Below are 25,072 nucleotides of genomic sequence, written 5' to 3' on the forward strand. Positions count from 1 at the left end.
TAGTAGCTACCTGGTCTCCTGTCTTACCTTTTCATCTTTTGTCCATAGGGCTGCTGTAAGGCTGGTCACTTCTGCAAGAAAGGAAAGGAGGAAGAGACTGGATCAAGTCTCTGGAGGTTTGTTTGAAGAGGGACAATGCAGGGGATAGCTACAAAGTAAGACTGACAGGTATATTTCATCCAATTGGGTGTTTTTGATTCACGTGTCCTACTGTCTTCCAGATTTGCACACTTCTGCAGAACCCTTTGCCCATTTTTGCAGGAGATGTTAGGAATATTGGGGTAAGTGTGGATTGGGCTGTGGATGTGAGAAGACCTGAGAGCAGGAACCAGGAGACCGGAAGCACCAAATTAGACCCTTAAACAGAAAGATGTGTGTGTCAGAGGTCAAAGTACCTGCCTGTCAAACAAGCACTCAGACTCCATTTTCTCCTATATGTTTGCTTATCCATAGGAGGGCCTGCTATCTGCTTAGGGCTTAATACTACTGGACAAAGCAAGAAGAGGAAAACTGCACCACATAAGTGCAGGTTGGTATGAGAGTGGGTACCACTTTGAGTGGTCTAGAGGAGACCAACACAGGTCCAGGAGTGATTAGGGTCTGGTCTGGGTGCTCCTCAGCCTCTCCCATTGCCAAAACACTTTCCCACCATTTTCACACCTCTTTTGTAGCTGGCAAAGCAGTGTGGCAGCTCTGGGAGTAAAGGGTGTGTGCAAAATGAGGGTGGCAGAGAGACCTGATAACCTAACTGTCCCACTAAGCATTAAAGGTCCAGTCTCTCTGTGTGTGTTTGCGTGGAGCGACACAATTGGAAGAGACTCAAAGCCCCATGTCATTCTCTCTTCCTAGATTGATCTCCAGTGGCAGCTCTTGTGGTGTGGGATTTGGGGCTGACCACCACCCTCAACAGGTCTGCACCCACCCGGGAGCCATCCATCTTCCCCCAGCTTGCTTGTGCTTCCTCTTCTCTCTGTCTGCAATATTGGCTGAGGCTGGGCTTGGGAAGGAGGCTGACTGCCTGCTGGACTGGTGATTGACTAACTTTTGTTTCCAACTGTATCACCTGAATCATCGAAAGATTAGAGTGTGAAGATCCAGTACTGTGACAGATCTGTGGTAGAGACTGAGACTGGGATAGGAGTGTTTAACGGGGCCTCCCTTGTAACTTGTACTATGACTGGGGCTGAGGTTGAGCCTAGCGCCCAGGCCAAGCGTGAAAAGAAGCCTGGAGAAGAGGTTGGGGGTGGAGCTGAGAGAGAGAATGAAGTCCCAATGGTGGTCAGACCTAAAGTTAGGACCCAGGCCCAGGCAATGCCTGGGGCAAGGCCCAAAACTGAGTCCAAGTCTGTGGCTGGGGCAAGGCCCAAAACTGAGTCCAAGGCTATGGCTGGGGCAAGACCCAAAACTGAGTCCCAGGCAATGGCCGGGGCAAGACCCAAAACTGAGTCCCAGGCAATGGCCGGGGCAAGGCCCAAAACTGAATCCCAAGTGGTGGCAGGAGCGAGGCCCAAAACTGAGGCCAGAGCAGTAGGTGGGGCACGTCCTAAGACTGAAGCCAAGGCAATCCCAGGGACAAGGCCCAAGGATGAAGCCCAGGCTTGGGCCCAGACTGAGTTTGGGGCTGAGGCCATGTCCCAAACAGAGAACGTGTCCCAGAACAATGCGGTAGCCTGGCCACTGGTCAGTTCTGAGTCTGGGTCAGTTGCTAAACCTATGGGCCTACCTGTGGATAGGGAATTGGTCGGTGTGGAGACTGAGACCTTTCCTGGCTCCCAGGTTCAGACAGGAATCCAACCCTGGTTCGGATCAGGGGAGGAGACTAATACAGGGTCTTGGTGCTATCCCAGGCCCAGGGCCAGAGAGGAGGCCTCTAATGAGTCTGGATTCTGGTCAGCAGATGAGACCTCTACAATGTCTTCTTTCTGGTCTGGAGAAGAGGCCAGTATCAGATCATGGCCCAGAGAAGAGGCCAATACCAGGTCCAGGCATAGGGCCAAGCATCAGCCTAATCCCAGATCCAAGCCCAGATCCAAGCAAGATCCCTATATTGATTCCTGGTCTGGGTCTGAGGAAGAGTCTGGCAACCCATTCTGCTTGTGGGCTGGAGAAAATACCAATAACTTGTTCAGGCCCAGAGTCAGGGATGAGGCAAATATCAGGTCCAAGCTCCGGACAAAGAGAGAGGACTTTTTTGAATCTGAGTCTGAAGATGAGTACTATAAGGAGTCTTGGTTTTTGCCTGGAGAAGAGGCCAATAGTAGATTCAGGCCCAGAGACAAGGAAGAGCCTAATACTATCTTGAAGCCCAGGGCCCAGAATGATGTTAACAACAGTGATAGGGCCAAACAAGAGTCCAGATGTGAGGAAGACGTCATTATTGGGTCCTGGTTCTGGGCAGAGAAAGAGGCCGGTATGGAGGCTGGGGCTACGGCTATCTGTGAATCCGAGCCAGGGGCTGAGGAGGGGGCCATTGGTGGATCCTTGTTCTGGACAGAGGATAAGTCCAGTTTGGGAGCTGTGGCCAGAGAAGAGGCCAGGCCAGAGTCTGAAGAAGAGGCCATATTTGGGTCCTGGTTCTGGGACAGGGATGAGGCCTGCTTTGACTTAAATCCCCGTCCCGTGTACAAGGCTGCTCCCAGGTTCAGAGATTCAGCTGAGGAGGAAGTTAATGTATCATCCAGGCCCCAAACCTGGGATGAGGTTACTGTTGAATTCAAACCTGGTCTTTGTCATGGGGTTGGCTTCCCATCCCCAAGCCCATTTAGAATTCCTGAAGAAGCAGTAGCATCTGTGTACTCTGAAATGTTTGAGGGAAAGCCCAAGATTGTGGAGGTTACCCCAGAAGGGGAAGACCAGGAGTCTTTGCTGCAGCCTGATCAGCCTGACCCTGAGTTCCCATTTCACTATGATCCGTCCTACCGGTCAGTCAGGGAAATTCGAGAGCATCTTAAGGCCAAGGAGAGTGCAGAGCCTGAGAATTGGTCCTGCAGCTGCATACAATGTGAGCTTAAAATTGGTCCTGAAGAGTTTGAAGAACTCCTTCTGTTAATGGACAAAATTCGAGATCCTTTTATTCATGAAATATCTAAAATTGCAATGGGTATGAGGAGTGCTTCTCAATTTACCCGCGATTTCATTCGTGATTCAGGTGTTGTCTCACTTATTGAAACCTTGCTCAATTATCCCTCCTCCCGTGTTAGGACAAGTTTTTTGGAAAATATGATTCACATGGCTCCACCTTATCCAAATCTGAACATGATTGAGACATTCGTATGTCAAGTGTGTGAAGAAACCCTTGCTCATAGCATGGGTTCCCCTGAGCAGCTGCTTGGATTAAGGATGCTTAGACACCTTACTACAACTACTGACTATCACACACTGGTTGCCAATTATATGTCTGGGTTTCTCTCCTTATTAACTACAGGCAATGCAAGAACAAAGTTTCATGTTCTGAAAATGCTATTGAATTTGTCTGAAAATCCTATGGTGGCAAAAAAACTATTCAGTGCCAAAGCTCTATCAATATTTGTGGGGCTCTTTAACATAGAAGAGACAAACGATAACATTCAGATTGTTATTAAAATGTTTCAGAATATCAGTAATATTATAAAAAGTGGAACAATGTCCTTAATTGATGATGATTTCAGTCTTGAGCCGCTTATTTCTGCATTCCACGAGTTTGAGAAGTTAGCTGAGGAACTGCAAGTCCAACTAGACAATCAGAATGATCCTGAGGGACCAAAAAGCTAATAGGATTAACCACCTGCCTCTGATCAGCCTTATGTTCCCAAAGAGCCCTAAGTAGTGCTTTGGTTTTCAGTCTGGTTTTATGTTGTAACTTATGTTTTTAACGCTGATGTTAACGTTGTCCAATTCTTGATTTGAGCTGGATCATTTTGTGGATGCCAAATGACTATTAGTGCTGAAAAAAATTTGTTGATATTTGTCTTGCTGTCCAGATTGCAGTATTTTCAGTATTGAGCTTTCAATGAACTGAGCCGTGTGTGTAAGCTACCCTGCTATTTGTTGTTTAAACATATGGTTCTCTATTCGAGTCTGTGTTTTCAATAAAGTTCTATGTGAAAATTGGCCAAAGTGACCCTTCTTCAGTTTAAAATCCAGGTGTAGGTACATGGGCACACTTACAAACATAGATAATTAGTAGTATGACAAATAGACCCTCATTTGAAAAATCCCATTCCTGGAGCTCAAGAAGGAAGGGATTTCTGTGGGCTGTGGTATTTGAGGAATGCATCAGAGAAGTGGGACCCACTTAAATTGGCCACTGAAAAGTAGGATAAGACAACCCAGTAGGTCATTCTTGGAAATGAGCAGTGGTGGTATGAAGGAAAGTGTGTAACTGGAAAATCTGTTCCAGTAGCATAAATGTAACCTATCTGCCTGGCATAAGTGAGACATTTAGTGAGGGTTGCAGTTGGAAGGAGGCCAGTTTGAAGAACTAAATTGGCCAAATCTACACATTTGGCAATTCAAAGTACAGGTGTTGCTTCAGTGTCACCAATTAAATGGGGTTAGGAATAAGATTTTCTTTGTGATCCTAGTCCAAGGAAAGTATTAAGGAAATACCATGCAGCTATTAAAAATGATCTATTTATTGGCATGAAATGGCACTGATTCTTTTATGTCCAGTGAAATAGAGAAGAATGTGATATCATCTATGGAAAATTAGATCCCATTTTGAAAATGTGTAAATAGACACAATTTCTATGCAATTTCAGTGTGACTTGCTGAGAAACTTCATATATCCCATATCTAGAAAAAAATATACTATGCTACAGGGTGAAAAAAAAAGTGACAATGAATATATGCATGTTCATGTATAACTGAAAAATTGTGCTCTACACTGGAATTTGACACAACATTGTAAAATGACTATAACTCAATAAAAGTCTAAAAAAATACACTATGCTAAAAAAAGTTTTCAGAGACAGGCATGGGGAGATATAATAATAAGACAGGGTTTTTTCTTTTAATACGCTTACATCTAGTGCCTCAAGTTATAGGTGGACATGTTGGAAAGGATACAGTTATAAATGAATAAACTAAGTGTTAAAAAGAATTTCTAGAGATAAACTTATCTAGAAAAGTTGAAAAGGAATGACACTTAAGAAAGACTAGCTTATGAAATGTTTATTTAAAGAAAAGTAAAATTACCAGGGTCGCTAAGTTTATACTATTCTCCTGCAGAATGATGGCAACCTTTTTACATGACTATTACATAAAAAAAAAAATCATAGCATTTCCTTTGGAGTGACAACAAAGTTCTAGAAGTAGATAGAGTGGTGATGGTTGCACAACATTGTGAATGTACTTAATACCACTGAATTGTACACTTTAATGTGGTCAAAATGATTTTATGTTGTGTGTATTCACAGTAACAAGTGAAAAGATTATGCCATAACTTCAGACAGAAGAATTACAGAAGTGAGGGATAGAGTTATTAGGAGAGGAAATCCAGACTTGTGGGAAATAATCATGTTTCATTATTTTCAGACATGATGAAAATATTATTTTTGTTTTGTCTGAGGATGCTGTTAATTTTTGAAAAGGTAAAATCATGATTTGTAAATTAGAAATGAGCATATGGAAGATTTTTTTCAACACAGTTAACTACTAAGATTATGAAAATTGTTGAAGGAGATGTGTATATACAATATACACAATACAATCAATATAACAATATACATTCAATTTCATACAAACAAAATTAATAAAAGTGTAACATTGCTGGGTCAAATACAAAGCTGATTAATATCTTAAGGGCAATAAACTGAAACCACTGATGCTCTCTGTTGCACTGGACATAAATCATTTCCATACGTATTGGACAAGACATCTGCAAGTTAACATCAGCCTCTCATGATTGAAAACTTGCTGGATCAGTAGAAAGTAAATCCCAACACTGGATTTAACTAATATCCAGTAAGCTATGCTGTCTTTACCCAATTTTTGTAAAATTTTTCCGGCAGTGCAATATGCTTTTTTCTCCGCCCACCCCACCCGATTCTAGGATGCAAGGTTCAGGGAAGTAGGGCAAAGTGGCAGTTTTGCCTCTCTTCACAAACCACAGGTGTTAACAGAGATCATCCCAGTGGTGGAAATGCGAGTTTGTTTTGCCTATCGATATTTTTCAAGACAGATCCCGGGAGTGTGTTATTATGTCACCCGAGTTTTATACAGAATCAGTACTGAAAGTCAGTTCGTCTCCAAACTCCTCATTGAGCGTTCGTCGCCAGCCCTGTGCTCCTACAGAGCAAGGCCCAGCCTAGGGCTGGAAGCTTGGCTCCGGCCCAGCCTTCCCTCCAGCTCTGTATCTTCAGCACGGTCAGGAGCTTCAGACTGTTCTAGCAAGCAGCTCGAGCCCAGAGGCAGAAGACTGCCATCGGTGCTGCAGGGCTGCGGCAGACAAGCGGCCTGCGCGGTCACGTGGGGCTGACGGCGGGTCACGTGACCGCGCTGTCCCTTGGACGGGCGTAGAGGTGTGTCGCGCTCAGCTGCAAAGGGACAGGAAGGACTTACACCTGACGACTGACGGACGGCCGTGGGAGGAGTGGTAGGATGTGATGGTGTGTGGGTGGGTGTCTGCATGCTGCACTAGCCTGAAAACGAATCCCTCGGGCGCCCAGAATTACGGCACTTGTTGGGAGAGGACACAGTCCCTCAGCCAATCGCGAGCGTCTTAGCCGGGGTCTGTTTTTGTCCAGGAGCTCCAGACGCAGGAAGTCATCCCGCGGGAGGCCTTCGTGGAGGGAAACGGCCGTCGCTGTTGGAGGAGGTAGGTTCGAGGCCGAGAAGTGGCATCCGTGAGGGGCGCTGGCTGAGACTAGATCCGGGTGCAGGAAGTGCCTCGGACCCTCTGTCTCTCTCCCCTGCCTTCCGAACACCCCTGCCCTCACCCCAGGCTCCCCGCCCAGCGCAGTGTGAATCTGTGTTTCTCTGTGTGGGTGGGTGGGGGAGGTGGACACGTGGAGGGAGTTGGCTTCAGGGGAGACCAGAGACAGGGAACGGTGAAGTGGCAATTCGTGAACACCCAATTTGTGTACACTCGTGGCGCTGGCTCTGGAAAGGCAGGTGTGAGGATGGGAACTGTGAGCTACACTCCCTTCCTCCCACCTACTTGGCGCTCACTCTCTACTGTCTGTCTTTTCCAGAAGGTGAGGATAGCTGAGACCAGCTCGAAATCGAGGGAGGGCGCCAAGGCTCCAGGTGTCTGGAGCTGCAAGAGGGGAAGGAACCCCAGTCTGGGTAGCTTTAGGGAAGGGGAGAGAACAGACTCAGGAGGAGGGTATCTAGATGCTTTGGGCCCTTCATATAAGATTTCTCTTTGGGATACTGCCAAGCTTCTCGATTCCGAAGATGATTTCTGGATCTGAGCCCCAGGCAGCAGCTCCTTCCCATCTAGGAACTCAAAAGCTGCTACTCCCCCTGAGGCTCCCTCCTGCTGCTGTCCTGGGCCTCAGAACAGGGTTTTTCTGGGAACCACGTATGGAAACTGCTTTATGGATGGTCTCAGATGTGTCCTCTCTGCAGATACTTTGCTGTCTTCCTTGTATTTTGCTTTCTGCCCACTTCTTAGGACTTGCTCCTTTGGTCTTATCTTAGGTAGCAGCCCTTGGAAAGTCCTTGTCCTCTTTCTAACTGAATATCCCACCTCCCACCCCCAACCCCTGCCCTGGGGATCCACTGGATGACAAGGCATTTTAGGGAAGTGTCACTAGAAAGTAATGCATTTTCCTAAACCCACTCATATCCTTATTTTTATACTCACTAGAGTTGAAACTATGGGGTAAAACTACTTCAGGCCCTCCTGTTTACTTTTAAAAGCTAGAATTGAGCAGCGGGCACGTAAGATTATAGAGGTTGAAGCCTCCTACTTCCTACTCTCTTACCCCTGCCTCCTTTGTTATTATCCTCTTCCCTCTACTCTCCAGAATTCTGGTAATGTAAGTATTAGGACCAATGGTTAGATTATGGCCTTTCCCCTCAAGCTTTGTAGTCTCTTGTCTGTGTCTGTGTGCTTTTAGAGTTTGACAAAATGCCTCAAACATGGTGTGGTATAAGAAAGAACATATCTAACCTTCGTCCTTAGCTCCTGGCAGAGCTTCAAAAAAACTTCTAATTTCTTGATTAATAGGAGTATCTTTTTTATGCTGGTGAATGGACTGTAGTGGGTCCCTAGTTAGCTTCAGATTGCAGCTGGTCATTGGAAGGACCAACCACATAGTTAGAGTTGGACCTTTAGGCCAGCAGGAACTCTAGAGAGGGGAGGAGGGCTAGATGTGGGGTTCAATCATATGACCAATGATTTATTCAATCGAGCCTAAGTAATGAAACCCCAGTGAAAACTTAGGGATCAGTGGAACTTCCTGGTTGGTAAACACACTGATATCCAGGGAGAGTGATGTTGCCCTGAATCCATGGGAAGAGGGCATGGAGGCTGTATGCCTAAGACCCTTCCAGACCTTGTCCTATGTGTATCCTTTCTAATAAAACTACAGTAGAACTATAATTCTACATATATCACTTTTAGTGAGTTCCATGAGTTGTTCTAGTAAATTATCCAACCTGAGGAGGTTGTGGGTACCCTGAATTTATAACTGTCAGTCAGAAGTATGGGTGGCCCCCAAGACTTGTAACTGGCATCTGAACTCACATGGGGGCAGTATTGTTGAGGATTGCACCCTTAAATACCATGGAGTCTGATGCTAACTCCAGGTAGTTGGTGTCAAAGGATTGATCTCAGTAGTGTCACACATCCCTATTTTTAGCAGCCACCTATGCATCATACATAAACAAGTTAAAATGAAGAAGAAGGGGAGAGTATGGCTCAGTGGCAGAGTGCGTGCTTAGCATGCACAGGGTCATGGGTTCAATCTTTAGTACCTCCAATTAAAAAATTTTTTTAAATAAAGGAGGCAGAGCCCACTATTATGGGTGAAAAAGCAGCATATGTTTTTGTGGCTTGCGTCTGCAATTTAGATGATTTTTAAAGTTCTCTCTCTATTTTTTTTTCTTATCAGAGCTCCCTCAGCCTAGATTTCCTGTTGAGAGTACTGCATTTATATTTGGGGAACTTCACATTGTGGCCCAGACAGATACCTCTAAGTCCCACATGCATCCCAGGGCAGATACATAACTAATCCACGCCTGTGGATTTTTTTTCAATCTCAGCCAAAGGACAGGGTAAGTGTGTTATGTCTGTGCGTGTGCGTGTGTGTGTGTTTCTGTGTCCATTCATGAAGATCATTATCTCTGTTCTCATCACTCCTTGGGTAGCACTTGTAAGGGCCAGGATCATCCTTCAGTTTTTTCCTGGGGGTGTAATTGGAGTAAATTCTTCATCACTCATATGGCCCTTTTGTTTCTACCCACTTTCTGGATATACAGTATGGGCTATCTCATGTAATATATATCGGGACCGGTTCAGATGTCACCTGACCTACTCTGTTGCTGCTTGGGGATAAAATTAGGGTACGTTTTTCATCTGTCCAATCATGAATAAATGAAAGTTATATTCTTACAACAAAGCTTACCCTCTACTCCACCTCAATTTCAAAAAAACAAAAACAAAAACAAATTCTGGGATGGAGGTTATAGCTCAATGGTAGAGTGTGTGCTTAGCATGCATGAGGTCCTGGGCTCAATCCCCAGTACCTCTGTTAAAAAAACAACAATGACAACCTTCAGTGGGCTCTCCTGTATAAAGTACGACCAGGTTCCCTATGGAGGGTTTCAAGGCCCTGTGCCCTTCCATACAATTCTACCTTTCCATCTCAATTTCTAACACATTCTTCCAAGTCAGGGCCAGGACTCGAATGAGATAAAGACATAGTGTAAGGTGGCATTCACTTGTGCCTCACCTAGTCCAAGCCCTGCTTCACTCTGTCTGCACTCAAGCCACATTGGACTATCTTCTATTTCCCAACCCAACTATACTCTGGGCTTTACTACTTCTGTGTGTTTCCCCACACTGTTCCCCCAGGTTTCAGTGCTCTCATGCCCTTTCTCTGCCTGTGGGAAACATAATCATCCTTTAGGCTTAGCTCAAATGCTGTTTGAAGTCTTTCTGATACTCTCACTCTTATTCTTTGCCCCTGATAGGAAAGAATTCCTCCATCGTGTGTACTTACACAGTATTTTATTCACCTCTGTTTAAGCATTTGTTTTTATGTCATGTACTGGACTCTTTTTATGAATAAGACAGAACTAGTGTTGCGGGGTAGGTAGCACAGAGGAAGAAACTTGGACTCTGAAAGTGTGAATCAAACCCTAGTCTGTCTGACCACAATGCCTGAGCCTTTTATTGCTTTTCATAGTACAGTTGTCCCTCTGTATCCAAGGGGGATTGGTCCCAAGACCACTCACAGATACTAAAATCCAGACACTGAAGTTCCTTATACAAAATGGTATACTATTTGCACATAACCTATGCACATCTTCCCATATACTTTAAATCATTTCTAGATTACTTACAATACCTAATACAATGTAAATTCTATGTAAATATTGTAAATACAATGAAAATGCTACTTAAATAGTTGCCAGTGTGTGGCAAATTAAAGTCTTGATTTCTGGAACTTTCTGGAATCCTTTTTTTCAAGTACTTTTGATCCATGGTTGGTTGAATCCATGGATGCGGGACCCAAGGATACAGAAGGCTGATGATAATTATTGTTAATAGGGTGCTTTATAAATGCCAGATATTCCCCTAAGGGTTCTAAATATATTAACTTATTTAATCCTCAAAACAAACTTATAGAGATGATGCTGTTACTGTTATTGTTCTACACATGAAGAAGCTGAGGCACAGACTGATAACTTGGCAAGCTCAATTAGCAGAGCTTGATTTGATTAGCAGAGAAGCTGAGAGTCAAGCCTTTCTAGTTTGAATCTGGATCTGGTGTGTGTTACCACTACGCTACATCAATTTCCCTCATGTGCTAATTATCACTGAAAGCTGCCATCATCACCATCACTATCTTCATCATCAGATTTTCTGTTCCTTACAGCTTGTAGCAAAGTACTTTATTCATCATAAAGAAACTTGAACCTTAGTGTTGTTAGACTCCCTGTCTCTTAGCCCCTTCTACCTGTGTATTGGCATACTTCAGCTCTTCCTTCCTTCCCTACTGAATGGTCCATCATGGACCATTGCTCTGCTACCTCATCCTCTAGTGCCTGGCTCCACTGTCCTGGCAAAATCCCAGTTCTTGATAAATCCTAAATAGCCACCTCTTTTTATAGCTTTGTTGCTTAGTGCAGTGCACCTGGGGAAAGTTAACCAAAACTTTCTGACTATATACACTAAATTTATTTTTCTCAACTTCAGTACAGTCACCTAAATTGAAAGCAGGTAACCTTTGATATCTTTACACCATGGATATTTCACATGGGTGCACTTTTACACAATGACTCTCTGAATTGAAACTAGGCATATCTGTGAGCTCAAGTATTTAATGTACCTCTGAACCCCCTAAAAGAAAGGTTGGAGTTTTCTGCCTGAGGCATTCCTTTTCAATCTAGAACAGAAGGCAATCACAGTTGTCAGATCTCTAGCAATCATTAGACAAGACGTTCAGAATCTAGTTTTTCTTTAACGTGGAAACATGAGTTCTGCCACTGTTTTTAAGAGGTAGGTGCTTACCAACAGACAAAAGTCAGGAACTATTATGCATTGAGGCATTGTTTTGTGCCTGAGTATACATATCACTTAGCATTGTTCCATATAACAAGGAACTCAACTAAATTTAACTTAGTAAGGAAATTTATTATCCACAGATTGGAAGTTCTAAGGCAAGGCAGCCTTGATGATTGCTTGACTCAGCCAAGGACTGAGCCCTTTTCCACCTCTTTCTTCTGCCATTCACAATATCAACTTCCGTCCTAAGGCTGAAACTTGATGGCTGCAATAATTCTTGGAGTCAAGCAGCTTCCCAAGGAAGAAAAGGAGACAATCTTTACTGATGGCCTTTTCTTATGAGTGAGGACGCTTTCTTCAAAAGTCCTTTTGCAAACTTCTCTTCATGTCTCATTGAGCAGAGTTCCGTCACCACCCCTTCCAGAACCAGAGTACCAAGGGGATGGATTAGCCCTAGATCAAGCAGACTCACCTCTGGAATTGGGATTAGCCTCCCTGTGGTACATTACTACAAGGAGGAGGGAGGCATACTTATGCAAAAGTGACGTTCTTTTAGTAAGGTGGTATGTTAAGCAACAGAGAGTATACAAAGCACTTAGGTTACAGTGACAAAGAGACCAGTGGCGATGTCTTAGCAATTATGATCTCTATGGAATTCTCATCTACTGCTTTCCCCAGCTCATCCCATAATATGACTAGATCACAATTTTAGAAGGAGCCACGAAGGCCCGATACATGCAGATATTTCTGAATATCATATAGTTTCTCATTTAGTGTGCACAAGAATCCAGTGAAGTAGTTATTACCAACCCCCTTTGAGGGATGACTTAACTGAGTTATAAAAACATTAAGTACCTTTCCCAAAGTGACACAAATAGTTAGTGGTAAAGTCTCTATTCAAACTCTGAAGTCTGGCGTGGCTCTGAAGTCTGGCCAAGTTCCCAGAGTAAAGCCCAGAGGAGAGAGTCCTTACTCTACCATGCAGCCTCCTTTTAGAAGGTGCTTCCAGGGCTCAGAAACTGGTCACTCAAGTCTAAGCAAGCACTTAGTAGCAGAGTGCACTGCCTCTTGATGGCGGTGGTGGTGGTGGTAACAGAGATGGCTTTTCTCCTGGAGTTAAGTCACAGTTGCTCAGACCTCACCACTGAGAACTTTGATTTAGGAAGTCTGAATTCTAATCTACAATCAAGGTTAAGAATTTGGGGGCTGAGATGCCAGGTTCAGGGAGCCACATAAATTTTCTATCCCTGGGAAGAAAAAGAGCAAATATTTATGGAGCAGCCAGGTTTTCAAGGGCAACTTTATTCCCAGTTCCGAAGTTCAGCTGAAAAAAAGAGGACAAAAGCTGTGTTCACTGGCCTTTAGCTACCCTCTTAAAATCTATACTCCAGACTGGCCAGACTGACATGTAAAAAGCTTGGAAGTCATTGCTCTTATAACCAGAAAAAAAATACTGAACAAACTGAAAATCAGTAACTTACCTTAGAACTGAGGTCATAGGGCAAATGACCACCCCAAATTCTGGAGAAAAGACAAATCCAGAGAGTCATAGCCTATCTCTCTTTACATAGAGCAGAAATTGCTAGAGACATAAACAGGTAAGAACACTTAAATGGTAATTTTGACAAATTGCTGGAGACTGCGGGTGGAATAGTATGAAAGTGAGAAACTTCTAGGGACCTGCAGCCATAGAGGCTCAGTGGGCTTTACCTCCAGGAACTCCAGCAGGTTCGCACAGTGAAGATCCCCAAAAGATCCCCTCGTGACTGACAGTGGGAGGGGAAGTGTACTCTTGAGAAATACACCCCCAGAGTCTTCTCTACAACAAGGACCTATTCTCCAGTGGAAAAGACTTTCCTAGAGCCTTATCCCAGTTGACAGAAAGGCATTCCTCCTATCTAGCCCACTCTAGCCTTCCATTCTCCTATAAGGGGGAGAAAGAAGCTAAAGAAACACTTCTGAAGGTCATAGTATAGGGACACGTGCCCACAAACGGCAGGAATTTAACCGTAAGATTATAAACACTTCCTCTCCTCCACATGCTAACAGGCCTCCAGGATAGTAACAGTGGAGTGCAGCTAAAGAGTTGCAAGATGCAGGCAGTCTCTGCAAGAAGCAATTAGGGAAGCCCAAAGTTAAGAGGAGATACAAAAATAAGGACACTAGAGGAATATGAAGACTCTGGCACCTATGGCTACAGCAAACATTACACACAGCACAATTGCTAACCAGCTTAACATAAAACTTCTCACTAAAGCTCTATGTACTTCAGTTCTTATTACCCAACATCATATCCAGCTTTCAACACAAAATTATAAAACACACTAAAAGACAAGAAAAAGCATAAATTAAGGATACAAAGCATCAGAACTAGGCTCAGCTATAAAGCAGGTTTTGGAATTATCAGACAGGGAATTAAAAATAAGTATGATTAAAATACGTTAACAGCCCTAATGGATAAACTAGACAAGTGTGCATGCAAGTGGCTGAGATCCAAATGGATTCGAACCCCTGCCACATTCCCTCACTGCCAAAGATGATGGGAGGGTGGAAGTGACTGCAGGAGAAGACTTGACAGACAGAACCCAGGAAGAGGCGCCAGGACAGGCCCTACCTGGTGCCTGACACTGGGCTGTGGGGTGAGAGGCGGGGGGATTGTACGACCCGCTGCGGGTCCCCGACAGGGAAGGGCCCTCTTTCCTGGGCAGCTGCGGGGACCGCGCAATGGCAAAGCGTGTTACCACCGCGAACGAGAAAACAGCAGTGTGGCAGAAAAAATGACGACGCTGGCGCAAACAAGTGGTTTGTCTCCTCAGACCAGAGGTCTGGGGCTGCCTTCCCTTAGAAGAGGGGCAGTGGCTCGGGCTTCGTGGGCGCCCCCTCCCACCTTCCTCCCGACCGCGGCCCCTGAACGTGGAAAGCAGAACTGGGGAGGGTCGCGCTCACAGCCCCTCTCCCATCTGCATCCCGGAAGGATGGCGGGCGGGGGGGCAGGGGAGCAGAGGGAAGGGGAGGGGAGGGGGGCGGACACCGAGCAGTCTTGGGGTTCACACACACCGAGGGGCGGTCTGTATCCATCCGCTGCTCCCCTCAGCGCGGCCCCTCCGGACCTCCAGACCCCGGCCCCCACCGCCGACCGCTCGCCGGCCCCACACACTGTGGGGCCAGAAGTGTGGGGGTGGTCGCGGCGCGCGGGGGCCGCGGGGGGCGGGCGAGGCGGGCTGGCGTGGCCCCGCCCCTCAGGCTGGGGTTCCTCCCGGCCCCGCCCCCTCTGGGTCGGAACTACGGTGGGCCTGGGAGGGGGCGTCGAGCCCATTCGTGCCGTATCCCTCCGCCCCCCTTCCCGACACCCTCGCCGCGAGCGGTTGGTGCCGCATCCTGCGCAGCCCCTGCCCGGTTTGGCGCAGCGGCGCGGGGGGCGGGCCGCCTCTTTGCCATTCTGAGCGCACGGAGAGCGGTGGGAATCCGAGTGAGGAGCTCCGACCGGAGGGCCAGGCCGACCACCCGGGCCCTGAGCCTGTGCAGGCAAGTGGGGGTGTCGTGGGGGGCGACGAGCAGCTCACAGCCTGCCCCGCGGACCCCGGCAGCCTGGCGAGCGGGAGGCGACGCGGCTGGAGCCGGTCCCCGAGGGAGGTGCGCAGCTCCGGGGGCGCCCTGGCGCCGAGGCGGCGGCGACCGGCGCGGACGGGACCCGGGGCGCGGGGTCTGGCCGCAGACGCTGGCTGGGATCCTGGCAGGCGAACCGCGCGGCGGCTCCCGGGTCAGCTTTCCGGGCGCCCGCGCCCCGCCCTCGACGGTGTCTGTGCCGGGAGAGGGCTGTGGGGGTGCTGCTGCGGGAGAAATGGCGGAGGGGAGCTGGGGTGGGGGCGCCCTGGGAGGCCGCCGGGGCCGGGGCTGGGGTGGCGGTCGGAGCTGGGGGCCGAGCGGGCGGGTGCGGGGGCCCGGATTCTGGGAAGGGACCTGTGGGTCCCGCGTCCTGGGTGCTGTCCCTTCCCACAGGCGCCTCTTTGATGCCAAAGTCTCCTGTCTGCGCGGTAGGTCTGGTGATTTCAGCGAAAGAGGAAGTAAGCGAGTAGTTTATGAAGACACCAAAATGAAAAGTTTATGTGCCTCTTAAAATGGCAGTTTTATTGTTTTCCATATTTAGAGCTTGAGCCCAGTTAAATGCAAGCAAATGACAGGGTGAGGGGTTAATCGACTTTTACGGAAAGGATCCATGTCAGTAAATAATGTGGTATTAATCCACCTTTCTCGTTTGGAATCTCGACATGCCAGCCCACGTTAATATGTTGAGGTGTGGGAATGGCAGTTCAGAATACGAAAATTTTTCTAAAGTGTTCATTTAGAACGCCTGAAGTCAGTCTGCTTCTTCAGTTTCTGGTTCTGGAAACTCAAACCCCAGCCACCTGTCACAGCCCCTCCCTCTTATTTTGCTACGGATGCAGTCCCATAGAAGATTTTGTGGACATCCATTTATTTATTTCCTGATTCTTGACAAGGAGGTTTTAGGGCCTGAGTTCTGGGAATCTGTCCATTAACCTGGTATTTTACTACCGTTGTCAACATATTCTCTTGGTGTTTTGCTAAATGCTCCTCCTCTCTCTGTAGGGTGTGTGACTCTTCTCCAGCTAGTGGACTGTTTTGTGGTGGGAAAGACTTCTCCTGCGGATGCCTGCTTTGTGGGCTGGTTGGCATAGGTGGTGAATGAGGTAGGAACTATATATGTGTGGGGAAGGGGAAAAAAGCAGGGGCATGCAAGATGGTACTGAAATAATAGTCCCCATCTTTTTCACTGCTTGCCTTCTAAATACAGTTGTCTCTGTTCCACTACCCACTCTTGCACCTCGTATTTTTGTCCAAGGAAAATGAATGACTTCAGAGTTGAGAGAAGGTGTAATTAGACAAGCTACAGGCTTTCTGGAAGTGGATGGGGAATCGTTTGGGAGGAGGGGACAGGTGGGAGATGATTTAACATGGCCTTGAATATGCAGAAGTATATGTTGTAATGCTTGTCACATTGGGCCATCTCAGTCTCTTCTGTTTTCTCTCCTCTAACTTTTTGTCTATCCATAGGTTTGTTCCTTTATACCATTCTGTAGAAGTCTGCAGGTAGCTGTTCATTTTGAATTTAATTAAGAAAGCGGACAACAGCTGTTCATTTGGATCCAAGGTGAGTGTGAGCATGAGCACCCTACTATTCCACTTCTACTACACAGTCTGTCTTTGTTCTCTCATGTCCTGTGTGGCTGTCTGCATAGAGAAGCACAGTTGGAAGAGACTCAAAGCCCATTTCCTTCTTCCACCTCAGGTCTATCTCCAGTGGTGGCTGTGGTGGCCTTGGAGTGACAGAAGATCATCACCTTCAGTCCAGTAAAAGAGTATCAAGACACTGACCTGGGACACATTGAGGACCAAGGCCAAGATTATAGAGCTATCTATATAACTGGGCTTCAACCATGACTGGGGTTAAGAATGCAAGTAGAAGGAATAGGAATAGAAAGAATGAGAATAAAAAGAAGGCCAAAACTGAAAAAAGGGCTGGTGTAGAGGCTGAAGCAAAGAGGGAGGCTACTGGCGTAGTCAAATCTGTAGCCAAGACCCCGGCCAAAGCAGTGGCCAAGGCAGGGCCTCAGGAAGATGCAGGGGCAAAGATGAAGGCAGCATCTAAGAACAAGATTGTTACTGAGGTGAAGGAAGGAGCCCTGTCAGATTTTAGGCCCAAAGCTGAAGATGAAGCCACTAGATCATCTCGGTTTTGTTCTGTGGCTGAAGCTAGCGCTGAGTCCAGAACTACATGTAAAGATAAGACTGGTGTTGATACCTTGTTCTGGGCTGGGGAAGAGGCCAGTGATAGCTCCTGGTTCTGGAATGGAGAAGAGTCTGGTAATCATATCTGTGCTAAGGATGAAGGTAAAGCTGATGTTACTCCCCTGTCCTATGCTGAGAAGTTGGAGCCTGTGGCTGGGGCCAGTGGCAAGACTAAGCCAGCGGCTGAAGAGGAGGAGGAAGAGAATGTTATTGGGAACTGGTTTTGGGATGGAGATGAAACTAGTTTTGACCCTAACCCTAGACCTGTGAGCAGGATAATCAGGCCCCAACCTGTGGATGAAATTAATGAAAAAGATAGACCCAAGGACTGGTCTGAGGTAACGATCTGGCCCAAAGCCCCTGCTGTAACTCCAGCAGTGTTAGGCTTTAGATCCCAGGCCTCATCTGAGACAAAGCCTCCTTCGTATATTGTCCTGGCCTCAGCTGAGGAAAATACCCATTCTTTGCCTGCGGCAACAGCGTGCTCTTCTAGGAGCACTCCCTCAGGCACACAGCCTGTCCCTGAGTACGCATTTGGTTCTGACCCCTGCATCCAGACCATAGAGGAGATTAGACGCCAAATCAGGATCAGGGAGGTGAATGGGATTAAGCCATTTGCTTGCCCTTGCAAAATGGAATGCTACATGGATTCTGAGGAATTTGAAAAACTGGTTACCTTACTTAAGTCAACTACTGATCCTCTTATTCATAAAATCGCTCAGATTGCGATGGGGATCATTAATGTTCACCCATTTGCCCAAGAGTTCATTAATGAGGTGGGTGTGGTGACACTTATTGAAAGCTTACTCAGTTTTCCTTCCTCTGAGATGAGAAAAAAGGCAGTAATTACTCTGAATCCCCCCTCTGGAGATGAAAGACAACGCAAGGTTGAATTACATGTTAAGCATATGTGTAAGGAAACCATGTCTTTTCCCTTGAACTCACCCGGACAGCAGTCTGGATTAAAGATACTAGGACAACTGACTACTGATTCTAACCATCACCACATTGTTGCCAGTTACTTTTCAGAGCTTTTCCATTTGCTATCCCTGGGAAATCGTAAAACCAGAAATCTTGTTTTGAAAGTACTTTTGAATATGTCTGAAAATCCAACTGCAGCCAGAGACATGATCAATACAGAGGCATTAGCAGCATTAAAACTCATCTTTAACCAGAAAGAGGCAAAAGCCAATCTCGTTAGTGCTGTGGCCATATTTATTAACATAAAGGAGCATATCAGAAAGGGCTCAATTGTAGTTGTTGATCACTTGAGTTACAGTACACTCATGGCCATTTTCCGTGAAGTTAAAGTGATTATTGAAACAATGTAAAATGAGCCAGAAATAGACTGGTTTGAACAATCTCCAAACTCTAATAGGCTATCTGTTCCCATGTGTAATGTTTTGGTTATTATAGTGTGTACATTATACGTTATGTCTGTAACACAATATTACCTGTGACAGTCTAGGTTTGAGCTAGACCATTTTGTCAAAGTAATATTTTATTGTGAGCTGAAAACTGCTATAGATTTTTGTCTTGTGTAGATGGGGAGCTCTTTACCATTTAACTTAAGAAGATAGCAAACTGGTGCATCGTAAGTAAGCTAACTTGTTAATTAGTATCTGCTTAGATCCATTTGTGGCTTCAAATGGTTAAAAAACAAAATATCCTTGAATTTATCATCTAGTTGCAGAAATAGAGCATATATACACAAGAAGATATCTAATAGTACACATATTCACATACATACACACACATACACTCGTTGCCAAATGTGCACTCTCAAAAGGCAAAGAAGGCAGGGTTGCTGCAGGCTACTTAATGTGAAAGGAATTACTGTTTTTCCGCTATTCTACCTGAATCAGATAACTCATTCCACAAACACAAATGGCCCTGAATCTCAGATAAAATGTAATGCTCATTTTTTTATTTTGCTACATTTGTAACTCTTATATTAGGCTGTTTCATTTACGTCAGGTCATCTCACAGGAGAGGAGGGAGGAGGTAGGTGTAGGGAGGCAACATTTCCTGAGACTCATGTCAGACTCTGTGTTGGCACTATATTTTACAGGTTTCCTCTTCTCACCATGGTCCTCTGAGCTAGGTATTGATATTTTTTATGATTATAACTCATTATTCGGAATCCCCTCCAATGAGGATTAAACTTTTTCCTAGATTCCCACAGCAGGCAGGTGGCATAGCTATTTTGTCTGATAAAGAACCCACTCTAGTTACACAACTTTATAGTCCTCTTTCTTTTTTATGTGGTGGCCTTCCAGGCTCACAGGCTGGTTTTAATGATTCAGTTTTGCTGTAGATAATGTCTCTGCCAGTCTTGAAATTCTTAACTTCCTCTAACTGCGCATGTCCCTTAGGCATGTGGCTATACCTTGCTGGGAGTCAGAAGACAAGTCTGAAATGAGTGTATGGATTTGAGCTGAAGAGAATGTCTCAATGTGTAAAACTATTGGGTTATATGCTTTGAGATTGTTAATTGTTAAGAAACTAAAACAAGATCATACTGTAAATATTGTTTGTAACTTGCTTTCCCCCCCACTAACTGTATGTTGTGATCATCTTTCCATGTCAATAAATAGGCTTCTACAAATATTTTTGAATCTCTTAATGTTTTTCCTGTGCTAACATTTGGTGAATAGTGCCTTAATCTTTCATTGCATATCCTCTTAATGAATAATATGCATAAATTTATTTCTTTTGCAAAAATAGGACTAGAGTATTCTGTAACTTGCCTTTTTGTCTTTTCAATGATCCTCCCAATTTAGTATTATACTGCAATTTAACTTTTTACTTAATAGCTTTACTGAGAGATAATTGACATACATCAAGCTGTACATATTTGAAGTATACAATTTGATAAGTTTTAATATATGTACACAGACACAAAACCATCACTATCAAGATAGCAAACATATTCATCACCCCCAAAAGTTTCTTCATGCTCCTTTGTAATCCATCCCTCCCACTTCTCCCCAGACAACCACTGATCTGCTTTCTGACAATATAGAATCATTTTCATTTTCTGTAATTTTACATAAAAGGAACCATACAGCATGTATTCTTTTGAAGGGGGAAGGGGGCTGGCTTCTCTCACTCAGCATAATTATTTGAGCTCCATCCATGTTGTTATGTGTATCAATAGTTCATTGCTTTTTATTGCCAAGTACTATTCCACTATATGGTTATACCACAGTTTGTTTATCCCTTCACCTGTTGATGGACATTTGGATTATTTCCGGATTTGAGCTACTACAAATAAAGCTCCTAGAACTGCTTCATGTACAACTGTTTCTGTGGACATACACTTTGCTTTTCTCTTGGATAAATACCTAGGAGTGGGATGACTGGATCATATGGTAGGTGTATATTTAACTTCTGCATTTTCCAAAGTGGTTGTACCACTTTACATTCCCACAACAGTATATGAGGGTTCTGATTCCTTCACATCCTTGCAAATGCTTGATATGGTTGGTATTTTAATTTTAGCCATATCTCATTGTAGTCCTAATTTGCATTTCTCTAATAATTACTGATGTTGAATATATTCTTATATGGATATTTGCCATCAATATATCTTTGGTGAAGTATATGTAAATATTTTGCCCCCTTTTTTAAATTGAGTGGTTTATTTTTATTGTTTTTTAAGAGTTCTTTATATATACTGGATACAAGTCTATTATTAGATTTATGTTTTACAAATATTTTCTCCCAGTCTGTGGTTTGTCTTTTTATTCTCTTAAAAATGTCTTCTGAAGACCAGAAGCTTTCAATTTTAGCGAAGAACAGTTATTTTACCAGTTGTGTTTTGGTGTTATATGTAAGAAATTGTTGCCTAACTGAGGTCATAAAGATTTTATCCTATATTCTAAAAGTTTTACAGTTTTAGGTTTTACAGTCAGGCCTATGAACCACTTTGAGTTTTTTGTGTATGGTACACACTATATATATAGGTTGAAGTTCAACTTTGGCATGTGATACTCAATTGTTACAGCATCACTTGCTTAAAAGACTCTTCTTTTTCCACTGAGTTACCTTTGTATCTTTGTCAAAAATCAGTTGTCTCTGTATGTATGGATCTTTTTCTTGATACTTTATTCTGTCCCATTGATCTACTTGTGTATCTTTATTACAATACCACACTTGTCTTGATTACTGTGACTTTATAATGTCTTAAAGTCAGGCAGTGTGAGTCCTCTATTATTTTTCATTAATTTTGATTATTCTTGCTCATCCTTTCCCATATGAATTTTAGAATCAGCCTGTCCATTTCCATAAAAAGTCCAGCTGGGAGCAAGTTGTTTAGCATGCATGAGGTCCTGGGTTCAATCCCCAGTACCTCCATATAAATAAATAAATAAATAAATAACCTAATTACCTCCCCCCTAAAAAAAATAGATCAATCTGGGGAGAACTGACATTTTAATAATATTGAATCTTCTGACCCATGAACAAAATATATCTATTTATTTAAGTCTTCTTTAATTTCTCTCAACAGCCTTTTGTACTTTCCATGCAACATACTTTTTAGTTTATTATTTTGTATTCTTTAGCATATTCTTATATTTTTTCTGTGAAAATTGATGCACCATTGTTTATGACTTCTTGCCTGTTTGAACATTTCTGTATGACAGAGTCCTTGAAGTGGTACTGCTTCATCAAAGATCATGAATGGCAATGGCCTCCAGCCAAAAACCACCTGTATTTGAACAGGTTAGGTTGCAGAGAGTGAGAGCACACACCGTGAAGAATCATGGGGTCCTTCAATAAGGGAGTTTTAGAAATGACTTATTTTAGGATTAGGACTTGTGTTAGGTGATTGGGGGAGGGTTTAAGGAAGTGAGGCTTTGCTGTAGATTGAAAGCTACCAAGAAATATGAGTATAGTAGACCCTTGAACAACATGGTTTTGAACGCAGATTTTTTTCAACATTTTGCAAGGTTCTGGAGTTCTCCTCTCCTTCAGGGAAACCTTGGCAATGACTATTGAGAGGGACATGGCACCTCTAGGAGTCAGAGCTTCTTTCAGAAGATTTTCTAACAGGATGCATAACACTGTCCAGCTGAGAGTAGGTGTCCAGAGATAAGCAGAGAGGGCTCTGTACTACCTGATTGCGGTTGGTTGAATCTGTGGCTGCAGGGCCGACTGTGAAGTTATACACAGAGAGGGAAGGATTTACTTTGCTATTATATTGTTTTCTGTGTATCTTACAGCTTTTTTTTTTGTCCCTCATTTCCCTCATTGCTGCCTTCATTTGTGTTTAATTGATTTTTTGTCATTACACATTTTGATTCCCTTCTCTTTTCCTTTTGTGTATATTCTACAAATATTTTCTTTCTGGTTGTGATGAGAATCACATAAACTATCCTGGAGTTATAACAGTGTAATGTAAATTGAAACCAACTTTGCTTCAATCATATACAAAAACTCTACTCTTTATGGTTCTGTCCCCCCACCAACTGTATGTTATTGATGTCACAAATTTCATCTTTACGTATTGCCTACCCGTTAAAATAGGTTTATAATGAATTTTTGTGCATTAGTCTTTTAATTCCTGTATAAAATAAAGAATGGAGTTACAAGCCAAAATTATAATCACACTTGTTTTTATAGTTTGTCCATCTATTTGCTTTCACTGGAGATCTGTGTATTTTCATATGGCTTCAAGTAACTGTATGTGATATTTTCTGTCCAAATTGAAGGACTCTCTCTAGCATTTTTCGTGAGCAAGTCTAGTGGTAATAAACTCCCACAGCTTTGTTTGTCTGTAAATGTCTTAATTTCACCCTCATTTTTGAAGGGCAGTTTTTGCCAGATTTAGAGTTATTGGTTGACTATCTTTTTTTCCTATTTTATTTTATTTCATTTTATTTTATTGTGATAAGAACACTTAATATGAGATTCACCCTCTTAACAATTTTTTTAAGTGTGCAGTATTGATGACTATTTATATAATGTTGTACAGAAGATCTCTAGAACTTATTCATCTTGCTTAACTGAAACCTTACAAGCATTGATTGGTAACTCTTCACTTCCCCATCTCCCTAGCCCCTAGAAAACACCATTTGACTCTTTAATTCTATGAATTTGACTATTTTAGATATCAAAATAAGTAGAATCATACAATGTTTGTCTTCCTGTGCCTGGTTTGTTTCACTTAGTATAATGTATTCAGGGTTTATCCATGTTGTTGTATATTGCAGAATTTCCTTCTTTTTTTAAGGCTGAGTAATAATCTATTATATGTATATGCCATATTTTCTTTATTCCCTTATCTGTTGATGCATATTTAGGTTGTTGCCACATCTTGGCTATTGTAAATAGTGCTACAATAAACATGATAGTGCAGTATCTTAGAGTCCTGATTTCAATTCTTTTGGATAAATACCCAGAATTGAGACTGCAGGGTCATATAGTATTTATATTTTCAGTTTTTTTGAGGAGCCTCCATACTGTTTTTGTTGAGGAGATTACTGTGCACTGGTTATCAATCCCAAAGGTATAGGGTACCCTATGCACTTGGTTACAAATCCCAGGAGAGGACTAGAAACAATTCTGCCACTGCATTTTGGTATCAGTTTCCAAGAGGAACACAAATTTCATACGCTCTGGGATTACCAAAGGGGAGAGAGAAGGGAGTAGGGACAAGTTAGGGATATGGGATAAACAGATACAACCTACTATGTATAAAATAGATAAGCAACAAGGATATACTGCATAGCACAGGGAGGTATACCCATTATATTGCAATAACCTATAATGGAATCTAATCTGCAAAAATACTGAATCACTATGCTGTACACCTGAAACTTACACAGTATTTTAAATCAACTATACTTCAGTAGAAATAAAAATAATAAAATAAGTAAGATACCAAGATGTATTGTACAACACAGGGAATATAGACAATATTTTATAATAACTTTAAATGGAGTATAATCTATACAAATATTGAATCATACACACAAAAAAGAATATATCTATCCCTCAATAAAGCAAATTCAATTTTTGCCCTAGGTTTTAAAAGCCGTTTGAAGACACACCTTATGGCAGCTTCACTTAACAAAGAATGTGGTCACACTTACTTTAAAATTTTTAGGTTACTGCACAGAACAATATTTGGTCCGAAACAAAGTTGCACAACAGGAAATACATATAAATTTGACATGTTTACATTTTCTTCTTCTTATACCTTCTGCTTCCATAAAGTTGTCTGATTTGGAAAAAAAGATGTAAATCAGGAGGCATTCAGGGCCCTGAGGACGCAGGAACCCATAAGGTCACTGTCTTGGAATGTTGGCCCCTTTTCTTTCCAGCCTTAATAGCCATGAAGACAGGAGCTGAGCAGTACATTTGGAGGGAGAAGGAAGAGGGACTTGCACTATCTGAGGGCAGATTTGCCAAGAGTCAGGAATCTGGTGGAGCTTTATCCCACTAGTAATAGAAGGGGCAGGAGAGTGTGAACTACAGGTGTGTACATATTTGAGGGGAACATGATCTGGAGAGCATGTGGAGAGAAGGAAAATACATACACGTTTCTATTTTGACTGTGAGTCAATGTCATTTTATGCAGTGGAATGAGTGCCCTGA

The 25,072-nt window shown here is 43.5% G+C and overlaps 2 protein-coding genes across 7 annotated transcripts; both read left to right on the forward strand.

Moving 5' to 3' along the window:
• Positions 1 to 849: 849 nt before the first annotated feature.
• Positions 850 to 20,077, forward strand: GPRASP3 (G protein-coupled receptor associated sorting protein family member 3). Of its 6 annotated transcripts, none has more exons than XM_031446271.2 (6): positions 850 to 910; positions 6,726 to 6,796; positions 9,042 to 9,204; positions 16,268 to 16,368; positions 16,733 to 16,829; positions 16,968 to 20,077. In XM_031446271.2, the coding sequence occupies exon 6, from the start codon at positions 17,116 to 17,118 to the stop codon at positions 18,796 to 18,798; it is 1,683 nt and encodes a 560-aa protein (XP_031302131.1). In that variant the 5' UTR covers positions 850 to 910; positions 6,726 to 6,796; positions 9,042 to 9,204; positions 16,268 to 16,368; positions 16,733 to 16,829; positions 16,968 to 17,115; the 3' UTR covers positions 18,799 to 20,077. The 6 variants fall into 6 exon arrangements, with proteins under 6 accessions (XP_031302131.1, XP_064338911.1, XP_031302134.1 ...); XM_064482841.1 differs by lacking the exon at positions 850 to 910 and adding an exon at positions 6,454 to 6,595; XM_031446274.2 differs by lacking the exon at positions 850 to 910 and adding an exon at positions 6,454 to 6,587.
• GPRASP2 (G protein-coupled receptor associated sorting protein 2) lies at positions 907 to 4,095 on the forward strand. Its single transcript, XM_031446270.2, has one exon. The coding sequence runs from the start codon at positions 1,174 to 1,176 to the stop codon at positions 3,748 to 3,750; it is 2,577 nt and encodes an 858-aa protein (XP_031302130.1). The 5' UTR covers positions 907 to 1,173; the 3' UTR covers positions 3,751 to 4,095.
• Positions 20,078 to 25,072: the final 4,995 nt, after the last annotated feature.

Source organism: Camelus dromedarius, chromosome X, assembly GCF_036321535.1.
Source record: "Camelus dromedarius isolate mCamDro1 chromosome X, mCamDro1.pat, whole genome shotgun sequence".
In the NCBI taxonomy this organism is placed as follows: domain Eukaryota; kingdom Metazoa; phylum Chordata; class Mammalia; order Artiodactyla; family Camelidae; genus Camelus; species Camelus dromedarius.